The 16,928-nt window shown below is 41.5% G+C and overlaps 1 protein-coding gene across 1 annotated transcript in view; it reads right to left on the reverse strand.

Moving 5' to 3' along the window:
* Nucleotides 1-365: 365 nt before the first annotated feature.
* The window catches only part of LOC108796419 (calcium-binding mitochondrial carrier protein Aralar2-like), a gene marked incomplete at its 3' end in the record, with an annotated part of 79,156 nt that continues 62,593 nt past the window's right edge, over nt 366-16,928 (reverse strand). Inside the window, 4 exon segments of the mRNA XM_018567890.1 lie at nt 366-446; nt 1,069-1,121; nt 8,192-8,350; nt 8,754-8,841. Of these exon segments, the coding sequence (XP_018423392.1) occupies nt 366-446; nt 1,069-1,121; nt 8,192-8,350; nt 8,754-8,841 (381 nt within the window).

A 16,928-nucleotide genomic window follows, 5' to 3' on the forward strand; every position in this document is an offset into this window, starting at 1 on the left:
AATGCATTTGGGACTGAACAGATGCCTCTCTGCATCTGCTTTAAAGTGCAGTACTGACATCTTATTAAATTACACTGGATGTGATGACCAATGGTTGTGGAACACAGGGCAGCTTTGCACACTACCTTAAAATACGGATAGTAAAAAAAACCTTTTGTTTGGGGAAAGTGTTGGAAGCGGAGACACATTAAAAGACCTTCTATTGTACCCCTCAGTGATGTAGATGTTGGGCTTTATGTGATCCTGATAGGTATACTACAAAAGCAGATGTAGGCTGCCTGTATAAACTGAAATAGTTTTTTTTTTTTTACTGATAAAAGAAAGCAGAGAGACATTCAGCAGGTACGGATAAGTTTAATACTTACACATCCACCTGCAAGAATCTCAGCTGCAAAAGGAATGGAGCCATCCTTGATCGTAAATTTATCTCGTACAAGATCATTTATCTGAAACACAAATACAAACTCCAGGCTTAAAATACATCTGCAAGAGGAAAGAGCTCCACACACAAGACACATTCTGGAAAAAGCACGATGTACAGCTTTATATTATAAAAGATCACCATCACATTCCATGAACGCCTGTTCCATGAACGCCTGCGATTTCAATGGGTGCCGCATGTGCAACAAAAGCAGGAAAGTAGCGCATGTAGCATATTCTGCTACAGGCGTACCGCATTTTTTTAACCACGCGTTTGTGTGTGTTTTATGTGCGTCAATGCGTGGCCGCCCGGCCGCATTTGGGGTGCCATTAACAAGCAATATCTGTAAAAAATAAGTCAAGGCAACTTTTTACAGATATACCATGACCTGGATGAATGAGAACCTTCACAGATATTAACAAGTAATGGCACTGCAAGCATGTTGCACGTTTTGGATGGAACGCGAAGGTGTGAACAGGGAAAACTAGCTAATAAGCACTATCTATACTATTTAAGCAGCCTGTATCCATCCAGGCAGATCCTTGCATGCAGAACTGTTGGTAGATCTAAAGTAGATTGTACAGTCAGATTGTAACGTGTGTGATGAGCTCTTTAACAAACATGATGTTGGCACACATTTCACTTACAGTAAGTTTAATAGCTTTTTCTGGTGCCACTCCAAGCAGCTGCGGCAAAAGACCTGCATAAAATAAAACCAAATCAGTACAAACTCTGTAGCAAATAAATTTTCAATATACAGAAATGTAAAAGTGCATTTGCCCTAAACATGGACCTGCACTTAAAGTGAAGATATACCATCTGATAGGGACCATCTAAAATGTTAATTGGGCCTAAGCAGTACCATTTGTCTAGATTATGCACTCCTGATCCAGTATCCGCAGTGCGAGATTTAAGTCACTGTGCTTCTGACTGCTTGTCTCACAGATCTGGGAGATGTCCCTACTATACTGCTTACAGGTCTCCTTGCTGGAGAGGAAGCTGTACCTGAAGACCTGCAGTGTAAGGATCTCCCTGCTTCGTTCTGTGGATCTGTGCTCTCTAAACCTGACCTGCTGCTTTTTGAATATTCCTTCTATAATCATCAGATCACCAGTCATCAGGAGGGCAGCTGTGACAAGGGGAAGCAAAAGGCGGCTCTCTAGCAAGATGGCCAACTCTACACAGAGACACAGTCTAGAACAAAGCACAGCATATCAGTAAAGGTGAACAGATTAGATGCATGGAGCCAACAGGCAATACTGATGACTAGTCCTTTAGTTGTATTTTGTCAGTTTCCAGGGATAGTGATGGATTCCTAAGCGCATGTAATCGTATCACTTTTGATTACATGCAGTTTGTCAGTATTCGAATGCAGCGGCTGTCACCTGACCATTAACTTGGATGGGTTATAGCTGCTGCTTGTAAACGGCATATTAGGGATTTCTGCTGCAGGAAATGGAAAGTTCCCGTCGCAGGAATCCCGAATTGCACCTAAAATATAGGTGTGAATGGACCCTTAAAGATGACCATTTATACTTAATTGTGCTCTATGACAAAACAGAACTAGTTATATGTACCTGGATGCCTGCCGAAACCTCTTTCTTTTGTAAGACAATGTTATACCTTTTGTTCAAATTCATAAAAGTTACAGCAAGCAAGCAAAAAAGCAAAACATCCTCTCAACAACATTGCGGTGGGAATAGCAGGGATCTGAGGTCAAGTGCTCCGGACCACCCCAGATTTTAAAGTTAAGCATGCATGTGCGAACTCTCCAGTGAAGGTGCTAATCCCCTTGGAACTGAAGTGGGAACCACACACAGAATCCCTGCTCCCTTGACCTTCCTGGTGGCAATGAAACACCTTTCATAATGCTCTGGGCCCAACTTTATGTAGATGTTTTTGAAGAAGAAAAACTGAACAGCTGTTCGTTATTTTAAAAACCAACATATTTGTACATACTTATATTAGTATGAACCTAAGAACTAGTGACTATATCTCTGTAGCCAGCGCACATGCGTTAAAAAAATGTAAGCCCCAAATAAACTGGCTTTTTATACAGCAAAACAAGCAGGCCTTTATTCATTGCTCCACTTAAAAGAACTGGCACCAGTTTAATCATATAAGCCAATTAAAGACAACCTCTCATTTCCCTCTATGGTCACATCTAGTCATCTGCAGACACAGGGTTCCCTGAATGCAATGGTAAACAAAAAAAGGAATGCGATGCATACGTTAGATGCACAATATTCCTAGGCTACCCCATGGTTACCCTGCAGATACTTGTACAAAGAATTCACATCTAAAAAGGATGTATTCTTTCCTCTAACTTCAGAAAATATTTTCTTCTCTGTTCACCACCTCCTCCTTTTTTTCGGGTTTTGTTTTGTGAGCAGGCTTCCAGCGCAGAACAGTGGAGGCCGGACGCAAGAGCCCACCTTTCTTTTGTCGACCTTCTTGTTAGCTGGTATACAAGTGGTTAAAGTGTATGTACAGATAAAACTTTAGTTTTGGATAGTGTGGAGAAGTTAAAGGAGAACTATGGGGTTAGGGCTTTTCCCCATAGTTCTCCTAAGGGTAACGGGGGGACACAAACTAGCGTCCTCCCGTCACCCAAAGCTCAGTATACCGCGAGCCAGAGCTCGCAGTATACTGAGACGCCACAGCTGAAACGGATACCGACAATTATGTCTGGATCCACCCAGCTGTGTGACTGACAGCTGGCTCTGCCTATCTAGAGGCAGAGTCAGCTGTACCCGCCCCCTCCCCCGTCCGTTCTGCCAGTCATCGCTGGAGGATCGGACAGGGGAGGGGGAAAACCAGCCCCTCTCCTGTCACGGCTCTCTGCAGTGACAGGATCCAGGATCGAGAGGTGAGCGAACGCCGCTAATGTGTTCGCTCACTTCCCGATCTACTGAGCCGACCTGTGACAGTTTCTTTGTCACAGGTCGGCTAGAACTATGAGGATGAGTGAAAATCACTCACCTCATAGTTCTCCTTTAACCCTGCTGGAGAGATTCACCCTCTCTAACCTGCTGACCATTGTCAATAGGACAGAAAAAGTTGGGAAACTCAAAATCTTACAGTTGTGACCAGAACAAGAGGTGGGGGAAATCTTCCAATGGGGACACCTGTTCAGGTGATAACCAAGAGGAAATTTTTGTTCACTTTGGAGAAGTTTTCTTTTACTTCCTGTAATGTCTACAGTACAAAGATGGCTAAAAAATACCTGACAGGGTTTTTTTTTTAGCCATTCCCTACTCTTTCCAAGATGTAAAAAAAAAATGTTCTAAACGTTGAATATACTTTTATCTGTAAAACATGTAAAAAAAATAAAAATAAAAGCAGACAGAGAAAGGATTTGTACATTTCTCCAATGTGAAAGGTTTACAGAAATTGGTGTTCCTCCTCACCAGCTCCTTTCATGGGCATAAAGCAAGGTACTTGGGAGAGGAAATCCCATCATTCTCACAATGCAGACGCTTTGGCAAGGCATCCAGATTATGACCATTTGAGACGTCGGGGGGTGCGGATAGATTTGAAGGACATAAATCAGCAGAATATAGAAAACAAAAACACCCCACTGATGTCATTTCCCCTCTACACACTACGTCTGTATTTTCACAAGTTGTGAGATTCTATTTATTTTTATTTTTTATTAAGCTTTACATGACAGTTTTCATCATTTTGCTTATGTCATTATGAGTTTATGGGCCAGTGACACCCACAGTTTCAGGGATCCATGTTTCTGTGGTTTTAGGAGTATTTTCTTTAATATTTACAGCCTTCAGATTTTTTAATTTCGGGGCTAGGTGGGAGGCACCAGTTTTTCACTCAGATGTGCGATTTGAAAAAGCATGTACTTCTTGGCAGAGCCGTAGCTAGCTCTTTTTGGGCCGAGAAAGAACAGAAAATTGTGCCCTCCAACAGACATGTGCGGTATGTGACGTCATGCGCCCCGCCTCCAGGATGGTGGCACGCATGCGCAGAATGCGCTGGTGGCCAAATCCAAAATAGCATAAAAAAATATTTCGTTTGACATGTGTGTGTGTGTTTTTTTTTTTATTATGATTTGTATTCATTTTTTTTTTACTGTTGGGGGCTTTGTGGAAATATTGAAGGTCAAAAACAGACCCCTGACATTTCCCTTTTGAAATAGAAAAAGAGATTGAGGACACAGAGTCCTCTGCCCATACAGGCGGGGGAAAGCAGCGGGGATCTGAGGAGAAGCTGGAGCTTGTGCAGCTCCTCTTCTCTCTGCCGAGCAGCGGCTGTGCTGGCCACCTGGCACCTCTGCTGCCAATGCGCCCTGTGCTTGCCATGACAAAAGGGGTGAGGGGGCGCAGCCAGGCCGGCCCTGGTCGCACCACCTCTCAGCTGCGCCCAAGGCGAGTGCCTCACTCACACCATGGTAGCTACAGCCCTGCTTCTTGGATATATTATATTTACTGAACAAGTTTAATGGTATTTTAACATTTACCTGAAGGTAATTTTTTACTGTGAATACCATTTTTGTTTGCCGTATTGCTCCATATTTTAAAGGACATATTTTATGCACCTTAAAGCTCCCTCTAGTGGTCACCGGTGAAATGTGATTAGCATCATTGCTTGTGACTGCTGACAGTTTATTGTTTTCAATCAGGTCAGACCAGTTTTGAGAGGGAGAGTAGCATTGAAAATTGGCTATTACTATGCGACAGTACAAAGCAGGAGGCAGAGTCTGCATATGTAATTAGCAAATATGGTATCAAATGCATGTCTCAGAAAGTACTGCCACTGGAACAGTTTGACAGCTGGACAACTAGAAGTTTTAGAAGTTGGTCAGCAGCCCCAAAAAGGATCAAGGGCAAAGAATTAGTCACTAGTATTGCCTGCGGTCTCCATGCAGCCGATTTTCTTTCCCCTGTTACTGACATGCCATGTCTTGTTCTGCAGCGTGTCTATGTGTGGAGGCGGCCATCTTGTATACAGTATCGGTATCTGTGCATCCATAGTTTTCTTGAATCTGTTGTAGCACTTGCTAACATGGCACTGCACGTGATCTTTATTTACGAACGTTGTCATGAGCTAGGTGAAAGCGTTTTGGTGATTTTAATAACCTTGTGCTAGTTTTAGGTCCAATTATGCTCAGGAAACCAATGCAGTCCCTTACTGTTAACAATTGCAATGAGGACCCATTAGACAGCATGTATTTGATTGCATGCACTAGCCCTAGAACAAGCCCGAACGATTGTCACATGAACTTAAGATAACTTCCTACATGGCACGGATTGGTGTGGATTTTTTATATTGCCAGCACACCGCCAGCCTTCTCCAACAATTTGTTTTTTGTTTATACAATAGTCACACGAATGGCCTGGAGGCAAGTGCAGTGGCTGTCAGAGTTCAGCACCCAATATTCCATACAGCTTCATTGACACTAACTAGGTCAATGGAACATAGTAGCTGTAATATTTAGAGGTCTAATACAGTGGGGAGCTTAAAGTGACATTAAACCCTCAGATTTTTTTAACATAAACCAATACTGTAATGTGTGCCTAACTGTAATCCATGGTTGTTTCTCCTCTTTGCTGCTCTTCCTTTTAAATCCTTCTCTCTTCTCATGCTTGGGTAGAACTTCCCTTTGCAGCTGAGTGCCTCTTCCTGTAGTGCTGGCTCAGGTTGTGAACCTACACCATTTGAGCTGCAAAAAAATAATTCTAAGCTGTGATCTCAGGCTTGTCGAAATTTGTTTCTGTTGGACTACAGAACACCTACTTACAAAGATGTGGGAGATGTTCTGAAGTGCAGCATGGGAGAACGATGCAGGGCTGACAACACTGCTTGGGATGTTGGCACAGCAGAGGCTCAAAAATGAAGTTAGGACCACCCTGGATTTCTGGTATTTTTTCGTACTTGCCCAGACAAACTTTAAAATATACAATTTATTGGTTAACTAAGTTTGACACAAGCTTCTAAACACATTAGGTTTGGTCTTCTGGCATTTTGAAAGATGGCCAACGCAAGATTTCACTTAAAAAATTCCGCATCCATCGCTTCTAGTTTTTGGTTTATTTTTTACATGTAACGTTTACTACCCAATGGCTTCTTTAGTGGGTCCTGTGCTGCGAAATTACACTACAACAGTAACTTCCCAGTGATCAATAAAAGCATACATGTGGTCCGGTGACATTACACTGGTCATTAGTACCCCTCCCTGCTTATGGTTGAAATGCAGTATGGCATGTGACTGGGATATGCTAACCCCCTTAGTGACACAGCTTCAGAAATTTTTTAGTTCCTAGGGACCGGAGCAATTTAGCCATTTTTGCTATGCAATGAATGAGGGACCATAATTTCTATCTCCCTCATTCATTGCACCTACACATATACAAAATGGGCTTTGATTTGATATGACATATGCATATATAAATTCTTTTTTTTTTTAATAACAAAAACCCCCCCCATTTTTTGGCAGTAATAATGTGTACATAATTAGTGTAGCCAACAGAAAGTAATTCAAAATAAATTATTTTATTTGTACTGATTTAAAGGGTATATCATATGTCTGGGATTTCAATTTATTTTAGGAGTTCTAGGTCACAAAATACAGTGAAATACAATTTTAGAATGTGGTATGTTTGTCTCCAATCTTTAATAGCCTCCTCGGCACTATATTTCTTATTGTTTTATTAAAACATTTTTTTTTTCCTTAAACGTTTTAAAACTTTTTTCCTTTTTTAAAATGTTAAAACATTTTTTTTAAACTATGGGGCACTAAGGGGTTATTTTTTTTTATTTACAGGGGCTTTGATACTTCGTATCTGTGAGTAGAATACAGTATTCTCAGCGGGCTCACAGCTGACCAAAACAGTGAGCTGCTGCCGGCTCTGTGCCTGTTACGGCTCTGCAATTAGCTCTCGCTGTGATCACAGGACTGTGACCACATAATCTGCTGTTGAGGGTCTGCCTTGGACCCCTCAACAGCAGTAACTCAATAAGCGCTGGCTCCTTCACCAGATTATCCAGTCACCGGTCGTTTATGAACTTAATGATCGTGACGCTATAATCCCATCATCAGTCGGGAAGGGGTTAAAGAGGAACTTTACCCATATCTTCAAAATAACAAAGTCACCATTAGAAAGGTTTAGTAATCTACAAAGACATACTTCTAGATAAATTGCCGGCTTTTTATTCTTTGCATATCTTATTTGACTTTTCCTCCCTATTCTTCTCACAGTGGCCATTTTAACTAAAGGCAGCTTACTAGATCTCCCTTTACTTCCTGGAACTCTGGCACATGTGACCATGCACATCATCTCAGGGGAGCAAAATGCCTTTCCCTGAGACCTCATGAGATTACAGAAGAGATTTCAGATGGGATTTCCCAGCCATGCTCTGCTGATGTTACCTTCCCAGGATGCAATGCTTTGGCACGATTACGGCCAAAGTGGACCAAGTGGTGGAAAAAAAATTTTGTAAAGTAAAAGAAAAATATGTTTAGCTAATGAATGCAAGATGATTTCATATCAGCATGCAGAGCTGTATACCGATGTGACTTTTAGTCAAAGGTGGTAAAGGTCCACCGCATTAGTTTTCATTTGTAGGCCAAAAATGTTCTCCACAAGTACAAAAAATACTTGATCTTGTCCGAAATGCTGAGGCCTAGGGGTTTAGGAGTTCAGTTCTGAAATTTGTATGTTGGACTATGTTCCTTTTCTCAAATACAATCATTAAAAAAAACTGAATACAAAAAAAACGTGAACAAAACATGGAAGAAAATAGTTAACTGACCTCTGTAAAGTCCAAAGAACCCTTCATACCGTAACACTTTTTTAAAACAGTCAAAGCTGTTCTTGTACATTAGCTCTCCTACGAACGATCCAGTTGACCGCTGGTTTTGCATCCGTGTTTTGACCAAATCAATGGGGTACACGGCAGTAGCACCAACAGCTGTTTAGAGAAAAGGGGCAACAAGAAGAAAAAAAAGTCATATTACCAAACAGTAACAAGAGACAATTTATCTCTAGTGCACGTGTACCTACGGCTGCCTACTTTTCATAAACTTAATGAGGTTACATTAAAAGGCTTGTCAAAGACTTTATTAAAGCAGATCACTAAGTCTGTCTCTGCTTATTAACTTTATAAAGTTGTTTTGAGCAGGACAAGCCCCCAGGTACAACTCATAACCCTCCGATGTACAACAGTACAATGGCTTGTGCACACGCGTCAATGATCCGTGAAGGAAAACTCTTGTGGGAATAAACAGGGAGGGCATTGTACAACCAGACATGGTAAAAGGGAGGGGGTGGATGTGATAATAGAGATAAAATGGCTACAGTCAACCATGACTAACCTCCAGCGATTGAGCCAAGAGCAAATCTGTAAGCAGACTCGGCCACTTGGACAAGGATAGTGCGAGACACTTCACCGGAGCCTTGATGCTTGAAAGAGAAACAACAACATCATGAGAGTTGGCCATTGTTGGAAGCCACCTGCCACTGTCCCATGCACACACAGGTAACAATTATATGAAGTAGTCATCTTTTTTTTTTTTAAGCAACTTAAACAAAAATGTATAAGCATATCCATGCTCTAAGGCCATAAGCCACAGATAACCATTAACACAACAGCATTTAGTGCAGAGAGCAGATTTTTGCACTGCCATGCCCAAGGCTGGTAAAAAGTAATAATCTTGCCTACATGCATAAGTTAGTGATTCCCGCTGTACATATTCCAGCACACGCTATATACTTGTTTATGAAAAAGTCTTCAATAAAATCCTTACAAACCAAAAGCAATGCTTTCTCCAGCGTGCTGCAATGAGTTGTCTGAGGGCAGGTTCACACCATTTTCCGGACCAGATCTGGTCCGGAAAATGGTGTGAACCTGCCCGCAGTTCCAGACCAGACAAAATGAGACATGCAGTATTTTTCTGGCCTGGAACGGACTGCGCTGGTGTGAACAGAGGCCAGAAATAGCATAGGGATACATTAGGATGCATTTGGCCCTCCAGCTGTGGTGAAACTACAAATCCCATGATGCATCTGTCTCAGGGAGTCATGCCTGTGAGAATCTTGCAATGCGTCATGGGATTTGTAGTTTTACCACAGCTGGAGGTTCCCCACCCCCGTTAGTAGATGGGCAGTAGGTGGAGACTGATCTACCATGTGATCTTGTACTGGACAGGAAGCTCAGGAAAGCAGAGCTGAGAGAGTTGGACTTGTTTGGAAACATTATAACTAAGTGTTTGGGCAAGAAATACTTTGCTGAGCATTGTATATTTGTTTTATCTGGACTATTGAAAATGTTTGAGAGTTTAATTCTACTTTAAAGTAGCACTGCATGCAAGGTCTAAATAGCCCAGAAGGGTAATCAGGAAGAAGAAACTGTACACTGTAGGGGCTTGTTCACACAGGTGCGCACTGATCTGCACTGATCAACACAAGGGGCACATAGAAAACAATTGGTTACACCAAACACGTGTGCATTGCAATTGCAGCATCTCTATTTTACACAGCACAATGCACATCGCCGCATCTCAATGTGCTGCAATGCATAGAGTTGGATGAAATGCCATTTTCATGGACATGCCGAGGCCTGGACCGGGACAGCCTCAGAAGACACAAATAAGGATTGGTAGACTCTTTTAAAGTTTCATTTACACACTTATTACATTAACAAGATAATTCTTTGTGGTTTATAAAGTTTTACAACAGAACAATTACAGTGAAAAGCTTGCTTCAATACGGCAAATTGCTTGCCTTTATAATCCCAATTTGGCGTCCCTGATAATAAGGATCATAAAATTATTATGTCAGGAGAGCTGAGAAGGAAATTATCACTTTTAAAACACTTACTTTTCTAATTGCATATGGTAAAGGTTTTTTGATTTCAACAGCCCTGTATTACAATTCAATGCTCAGTTTTCTTCCCTTTTTCTCCTTTTTGTAAGAAACCAGAAGTACTTCTTGATCTGCAGTTTTTTGATGAGGTAGCAGAAAAACACAGAGATTTGCCCTCATACTGGTGGTTTATTTCAAATGGTGGTTGTCAACCAGGGGGTTCATTCCTTGGGACCTCTTAGGCGCTTCAGCCAATATAGAGTATCATTGTTTATTTCCCTCCATCAAAAGCCCAAAAGACTTCCTATGTCCAGGTGCATGGGCATTTCTACAGGGTTTGGACTGTAAAAATGTCCAAAAAGTCAGCTTTACACTTAAAGGGTTATTAAACCCTCACATAGATGCAGTAGATGTATGCAAAAACTTTAAACAAAAACCTTTTCAAACAGGTTAAAACTTACCTGTGTCTTCGCCGCGCGCGCCCGTCCAAACATCTGAAGGGTCTCGGGCGGCCGCAAAGGATCTTGGGGCGGGCACATGCGCAGACCAGATGTTCGGCCGGGAGGCGAGGAGAGACACAAGCTAAGTCTATGGAGCAGCGTGCACCCGCACAGACACCGTGAGACATGAGAGAAGAGGACAGAGGAGTCAGCCCTGGATCAGAGACCCGCGCCAGCGCTGACGAACAGCCGACAAGGAGAAACCTGTCCTAGCAAAAAGACTGCAAATGCTGAGCTCTCTGAAAATGCTAGCTGCCTGGCTCTCAAGAACCCCCTCCTATTTCAGTGCAAGGGAGGAAGCCAAATCAGTGCCAAATGATTTTGTTACTGCACCCCGTACAATGCATTATGTGATACAAATTTCATTATACGCCAAACTTTACTCTCGCTTCTCCTCTAAAGCTTTTCACCCCAGAAGGGGCCTAATCAGAGGTGGAGGGTTTTTTGTTTGTTTTGTTTTCTATTAGCATACCTATAGATCTGTTTCATGGCACCTTGCTTATCATGATTGTTATTAATAACACTATTAGTTTTAATTAACTAGATTTAAATTGCAGTTTGATTAAATTAAGTGGATTTTAGTGGAGGGATTGTACAGGCTTAACGATGAGAAGGGACATGAATATGGACATTATTGCTGCCATTATCATGCCTTGTCCCTTTAAATGTAGGAATTCAAAGTAATAAAATGTGTATAAATACACGCCTCACCAACCTCCCACCAAAACTCCCTGCCTCAGTTATTAAGCCACATCTGGGGTGAAACGTTAGTGAAGAGCAGGGTCTGGTGCATAATGTCATATACACAATACGTTGCACATGGTGCAATCATTGTTATAGAAATGAAAAAGAAATAATGTGGTGTTGACCCATCTTACTCTAATGTAGACTTTTGGGAAAAAGAGACCCCTGCATAGCCATAGCACACACAGACGGTGGTGGGGGTAGTCCACCTTGAGTAGTACCACTTGTTGCTAGTGCTTCAAGTCACTGACCTAGAACAAGTATTCACATATGGACCTCTTATGCATCTTTTTCTTTTGTATCTGCATACTTCCTCCAGGTCATGGACTTGGAAACCTTTAGGCACATCTGTGCTGGGTGGTGTGCTAAAGGGCAGTTTGCGTTTTTTACACTGTCTATGTTCATTGGTATGCCATTCACAATAAATGGCAGTGCAGATATACTGCGCATTGAGTACACTAAAGTTACACTTTTTCATCCAAGCCTGATATAATGTTAGAATGGGATACTGCAGTAAATGCCCATGAACAAAGCTATTTTCAACAATTAGCTACAATGTTCAGAGCTTTTACCTCCAAAAGCTTTTACCTCCAAAAAGCTTTTACCTCCAAAAGCTTTTACCTCCAAAAAGCTTTCCTTTCTGCTATTAAATTTAAACTGAATCAATCACAAACCTGAACCCTTGTATGAGGAGGTTCTAATGGGAGGAGCAAGTTCTTCTGGGGTATTAAAGAACACTAGGAAAACTTTTTCTTAACCGTGGAGCTACCCACACACTTCAAGGGTCAAGTGCTTGTTTATGACTAGGTTCAAAAATAAAGATATACTCGCCCAAAGCTCCGGAGCCAGCCAGCTGTCACAGCCGTCTACTCCTCCGCCGCAGCACTGGAATCTTTCTCAGCCTCCTCATGTCTATACACCGTGTATAGACGTGATGATTTATGGGACCTTAGAGCGCTGCAGAGAGGGGGAGAGACACTGGAAGGATCGGTCTAAGAAAAAGCTGACTTGGATCTTCTGGTGAGAATAACTTTTTTTTTAACCTAGACAGAAACAAGCACTTAACTCTTGCAGTGTGGGGGTAAAACATTTCCTGGAGTTCTCCTTAAAGGAAACGTATTCAATGTTCTGGAACTTGTATGTGGCACATGCTTCAGGGAAAAAAGCTATCCTTCTAAGAAGCTTCACAAAAAGGTATGTTTCTCCTTTTAAGTAGAAGCACCAAAAGCTATTCATGTTTCACACCTGTCCACACATCAATGGCAGCATGAATTAAAAAAATTAAGTAGATTTCTATTTCACTTTAGTCTGCACTACATTGCTCGGCAGATGTGGGAAATACAGTATATGCAATAAATACATAGGTGAGGTGAGGGAGGTAAATTAATCTTTACAGTAAACATACACAAAACAAAATAAGCTTTTCAGAACATAAAACTATCCTTAGAGATCAAACTTACAAAAACAGAAACATTAACATCCATAAAATAGTTACAATGTGACCAGTACAAGCTATGAATAAGCAAGCTTTGCGATCTATTAGCTTTATAGCAGTAATGTTTCACTCCACAGGGGTTTAGAAAACTACAAAGAAGCCAGGTTAGTGACAACATATTCAAGCAAAAGGCCAAACTACTCAGTGCCTAATATTCCAATGGCCAGATTATTAGTGTTTATTAATAGAGTCCCAAATCTGGAATAGAAAGGCTCCCTGGATAGGAACAAATGAATAATGTGGTGTAATGAAGTAGTGGACTTGTAACAAAGCCGTTAGTGAAGGATCTCTTTTACTGTACAGTATTCGTCTCACACGAATGTGAAATTTGTCACGTTCACCTAAATGTATAAACTAACATTGCAGTTAAACTAACATTGCAGTTAAAGTGGCTATATTTGTGCCTGGAAAGGATCCCAGATCTCAGAACCCAGGCAATATAGTGGTCCTTTAAAGGAGAACTATGAGGTGAGTGAAAAATCCCTCATCCTCATAGTTCGAGCCGACGTGCAACAATGAAACTGTCACACGTCGGCTCAATAGATCGGGAAGTGAGCTAACACATACCGTTGCTTGCTCACCTCTCGTTCATCTCCCTGCAGGGATTCCCCCCCTCCTCGATCCTCAGGTGCTGACTGGAGTACCGGATGGAGAAGGGGGCGGGCACAGCTGACTCTGCCTCTAGGCAAAGCCAGCTGTCCCTCACGCTGCTGGGTGGATCCAGATAGTATTGTCGGGATCCGTCCCAGCTGCAGCGGAGCTCAGTATACTGCGATCTGTAGCTCGCTATATACTGAGCTTTGGGTCACGGGACGATGCTAGTATATGTCCTCCCGTGACCCTTAAGAGAACTATGGGGAAAAACACTTACCCGATAGTTCTCTTTTAATGAGTCAGCAAATCATGTTTAAACTAGTAATGATTAGATACCAATACTTGGCATTTTTACGAGAACTACCAGGGTTGCATCGGTTGCAGTTTGCGACTGGGCCCTGGTGCTTCACGACTGTCCTGAAATCATTAGTCTGTATTATTTTAGAAAAATGGTCACATGACAAAAAAAATGTATATCAGTACTTGTATCTGAGGACTTGGACAAGTATCAGTACTTGAAAAAATGGTATCGGTGCATCCCTAATAGATATATCTATATATAAAAATGACAGCTGCCTCCTAACGTCTGAATTTTTCTCTAGACTTGGAGCTGGAAAAGAATCTCTACTTGTACCGAGTACAGTACTTGGTATCTGAACATCCCTAGTTTAAACCCAGTAATCTGTTGGTACTAACCCCTATGCCTGGCAAATTTCAGAGCTGAATTGCTGCATTACATTGGTGATCCATGTTTTTCTGTCAGGTTAAGGATGATGCAAAATTTGAGGCATGCATAGAGACAGCATGACTTATGTTGATCTTAAAGTGGACCTGTACTCAAAAAGAACAAAATTGCTTTCTTATACAGAACACCCATAAATGTTTAATGTGCCAAAAACTAAAAAAAAAAAAAAAAATACATCTGGTCTTTAATTTCCCCTAAAAATTGCAACGCATTTCTTGTGCCTTGAGCCTCGTAGTGGTGTACCTGCAGTGTGAGATCATCTGAGGCATTGCTGCCTCTGTCTGCTAGTCAGAAAAGATTTTGGAGTGAGCTTTGATAAGGTTACTATTCAACTGGCAAAATAAAAAGGTGCCCCCAGCTTCGGAGGCTCCTGGTAAATAAACTGAAACATGCATGTGTAGAAACTGAACATGCATGCAGACACCTACACGTGCTCACTTTACAGTCCATAGGCTAATTTATCACACTGGATGAAGGCAAGGGTTTGTTTTAACCTTTTAGAACGGACATGTATGCATCCAAGAGAAAGGAACATTTGCCAAGCGAATGGACAAATGAGCTAAAGCAGTGCTTTACACTCAATGTCAATACAAGAGGTTTTACAGCATATTACACAGAGCTAACTGCAAAGCAACAGAAATTAGAAACAAAAATGCTGAGCACTGCCATGGCATTCAAACAGCAAATGTTGTCAGCTTCGAGCTAACACACCTCTGGGTGCTCTTGTGCCCCTCTGTTCTTCCCGATGACGCATCCTGCTGAGTAAAGTAACTAGGTCAGAATAACTTTCACAAAGAGTAAGGAAGAAAAAAGCCCCACCGCCTCCCATCCCAGCCTGGACTAGTATGAGGTCTCACGCCAAAATTTAGCCTACATCAATCCTCTGTGGTCTAGAGCAGGCGTCTCCATACAGACTTGGACGGCACAGTTGTGGTTTTGTTTCAGAAAGTCTATTTTGTAACAAACACATAATTAAACTTAAAGTCAAGTTGACACGTGTAATAACATAGATAAAACAAATCCATAAAGGAAAATCAGATCTCCATGAGATAACTTTGTGAACTAAGAAAAGCATCCAAGAATAAAGAAAAAGAGAGCCGCACGACTGCTAAATCCAATCAATCCATAGTTTATTCAGAGAATTAGTACATCTCCCACTGGACGCAGAAGTACTCATTCTCTGTACAAACTATGGATTGTTAGGATTTAGCAGTCGTGCGGCTCTAGTTTTCTTTATTCTTGGTACATGGACATTGGACACATCCATTAAGAGCCCTGGGAACCTGTGGATGGTTTTGAAGGATATTCAGGCCCGGAATGGAACCTGTGGCGTGTAGCGGGTTTCTGATTCAGAAACTCATCTGATTATTATTCTAAATCAATGTGTTCTTATACAGGTGGGGGGGGGGAGATAAACTCAAAAAAACTGTTGGAAGGATAAAAAGACAGTATGACCTTCAGAAGACCTCCTAACTCTTCGGGAGTAGCAAAGCGGGAATAGCAAAAGAGGACTATGTTTGACCCCCAGGATACAATAAATGTTAAGGGATATATATATATATAAATAACCCTTATCAGATTTTGTCTGCGAATGTTCTCATTCATCCAGGTCAAGGTAGATCTGTAAAAAAATAAGTCAAGGCAACTGGACTTGCTGTATTTTTTCTAAGACGTTTCACAGGTCATCTAACCAGCTTTCTCAATTCAGAATGACTTGTACAAAAATTATCATCTGGGAATAAATATGGTGAATGTCGCTCCAATCCACATAATCTGCTAGTCACAACCAGGTGTTGATGCATTTGCATAATTGCAGCTAGGTGTTAATAACCCGCCCAGAGATAGGTGGTAAAACAGCATTGTATGTGGCAGACAATAGATGGCTCACCCCCCCCCCACCCCCCCCATTTTTACATAAATGGCCTCTTTTACACCTCTCTTGAACCAGTTCTCCTCCCTGTCTAGGATGTGTACTTGACTGTCTTCAAAGGAGTGACCTTTTTCCTTTAGATGTAGCTACACTGCTGAATCCTGACTAGAGGGTTTGGCTCTATGCTGTGCCATACGCTGGTGTAGCTGCTGTTTTATTTCACCGGCATACAATTCTGAGCACTCACTGCACTGGACTGCATACACAATGTTGTTCATCTTGTGTTTTGGCATCATTCTTAGGTAATGTTTGTACAAGTCATTCTGAATTGAGAAAGCTGGTTGGATGACCAGTGAAACATCTTCAAGAAAATACAGCAAGTCCAGTTGCCTTGACTTATTTTTTACACTTATCAGATTTTTTGGGGAAAAAAAAGAAATAGAATAGCATCTATGTTGCTTTGTGTTAAACTGTGGTGTAAAAAGCATGGCTCTGCATACTCCATGGTGCTACAGAGTGAGCAGAAACAAAGTTGAACCATACAATCCACTGCTGACAGAGCTCCTGGTATGTTGATCATGTAAAGCATGGTGTGTCCACAGCCCTGTGTAAGGTTTCAGATGAAGGACACCATGAAACAAGGCAATTTGGAATTTAAATACAGATTAAATGCTCATTTGAATAGGGTAGGGAAGTAATAAGTTACATAGTTACATAGTATTTGAGGTTGAATAAAGA

This window comes from Nanorana parkeri, unplaced genomic scaffold, assembly GCF_000935625.1.
Source record: "Nanorana parkeri isolate BGI_ZX_2015 unplaced genomic scaffold, ASM93562v1 scaffold1112, whole genome shotgun sequence".
NCBI lineage: Eukaryota > Metazoa > Chordata > Amphibia > Anura > Dicroglossidae > Nanorana > Nanorana parkeri.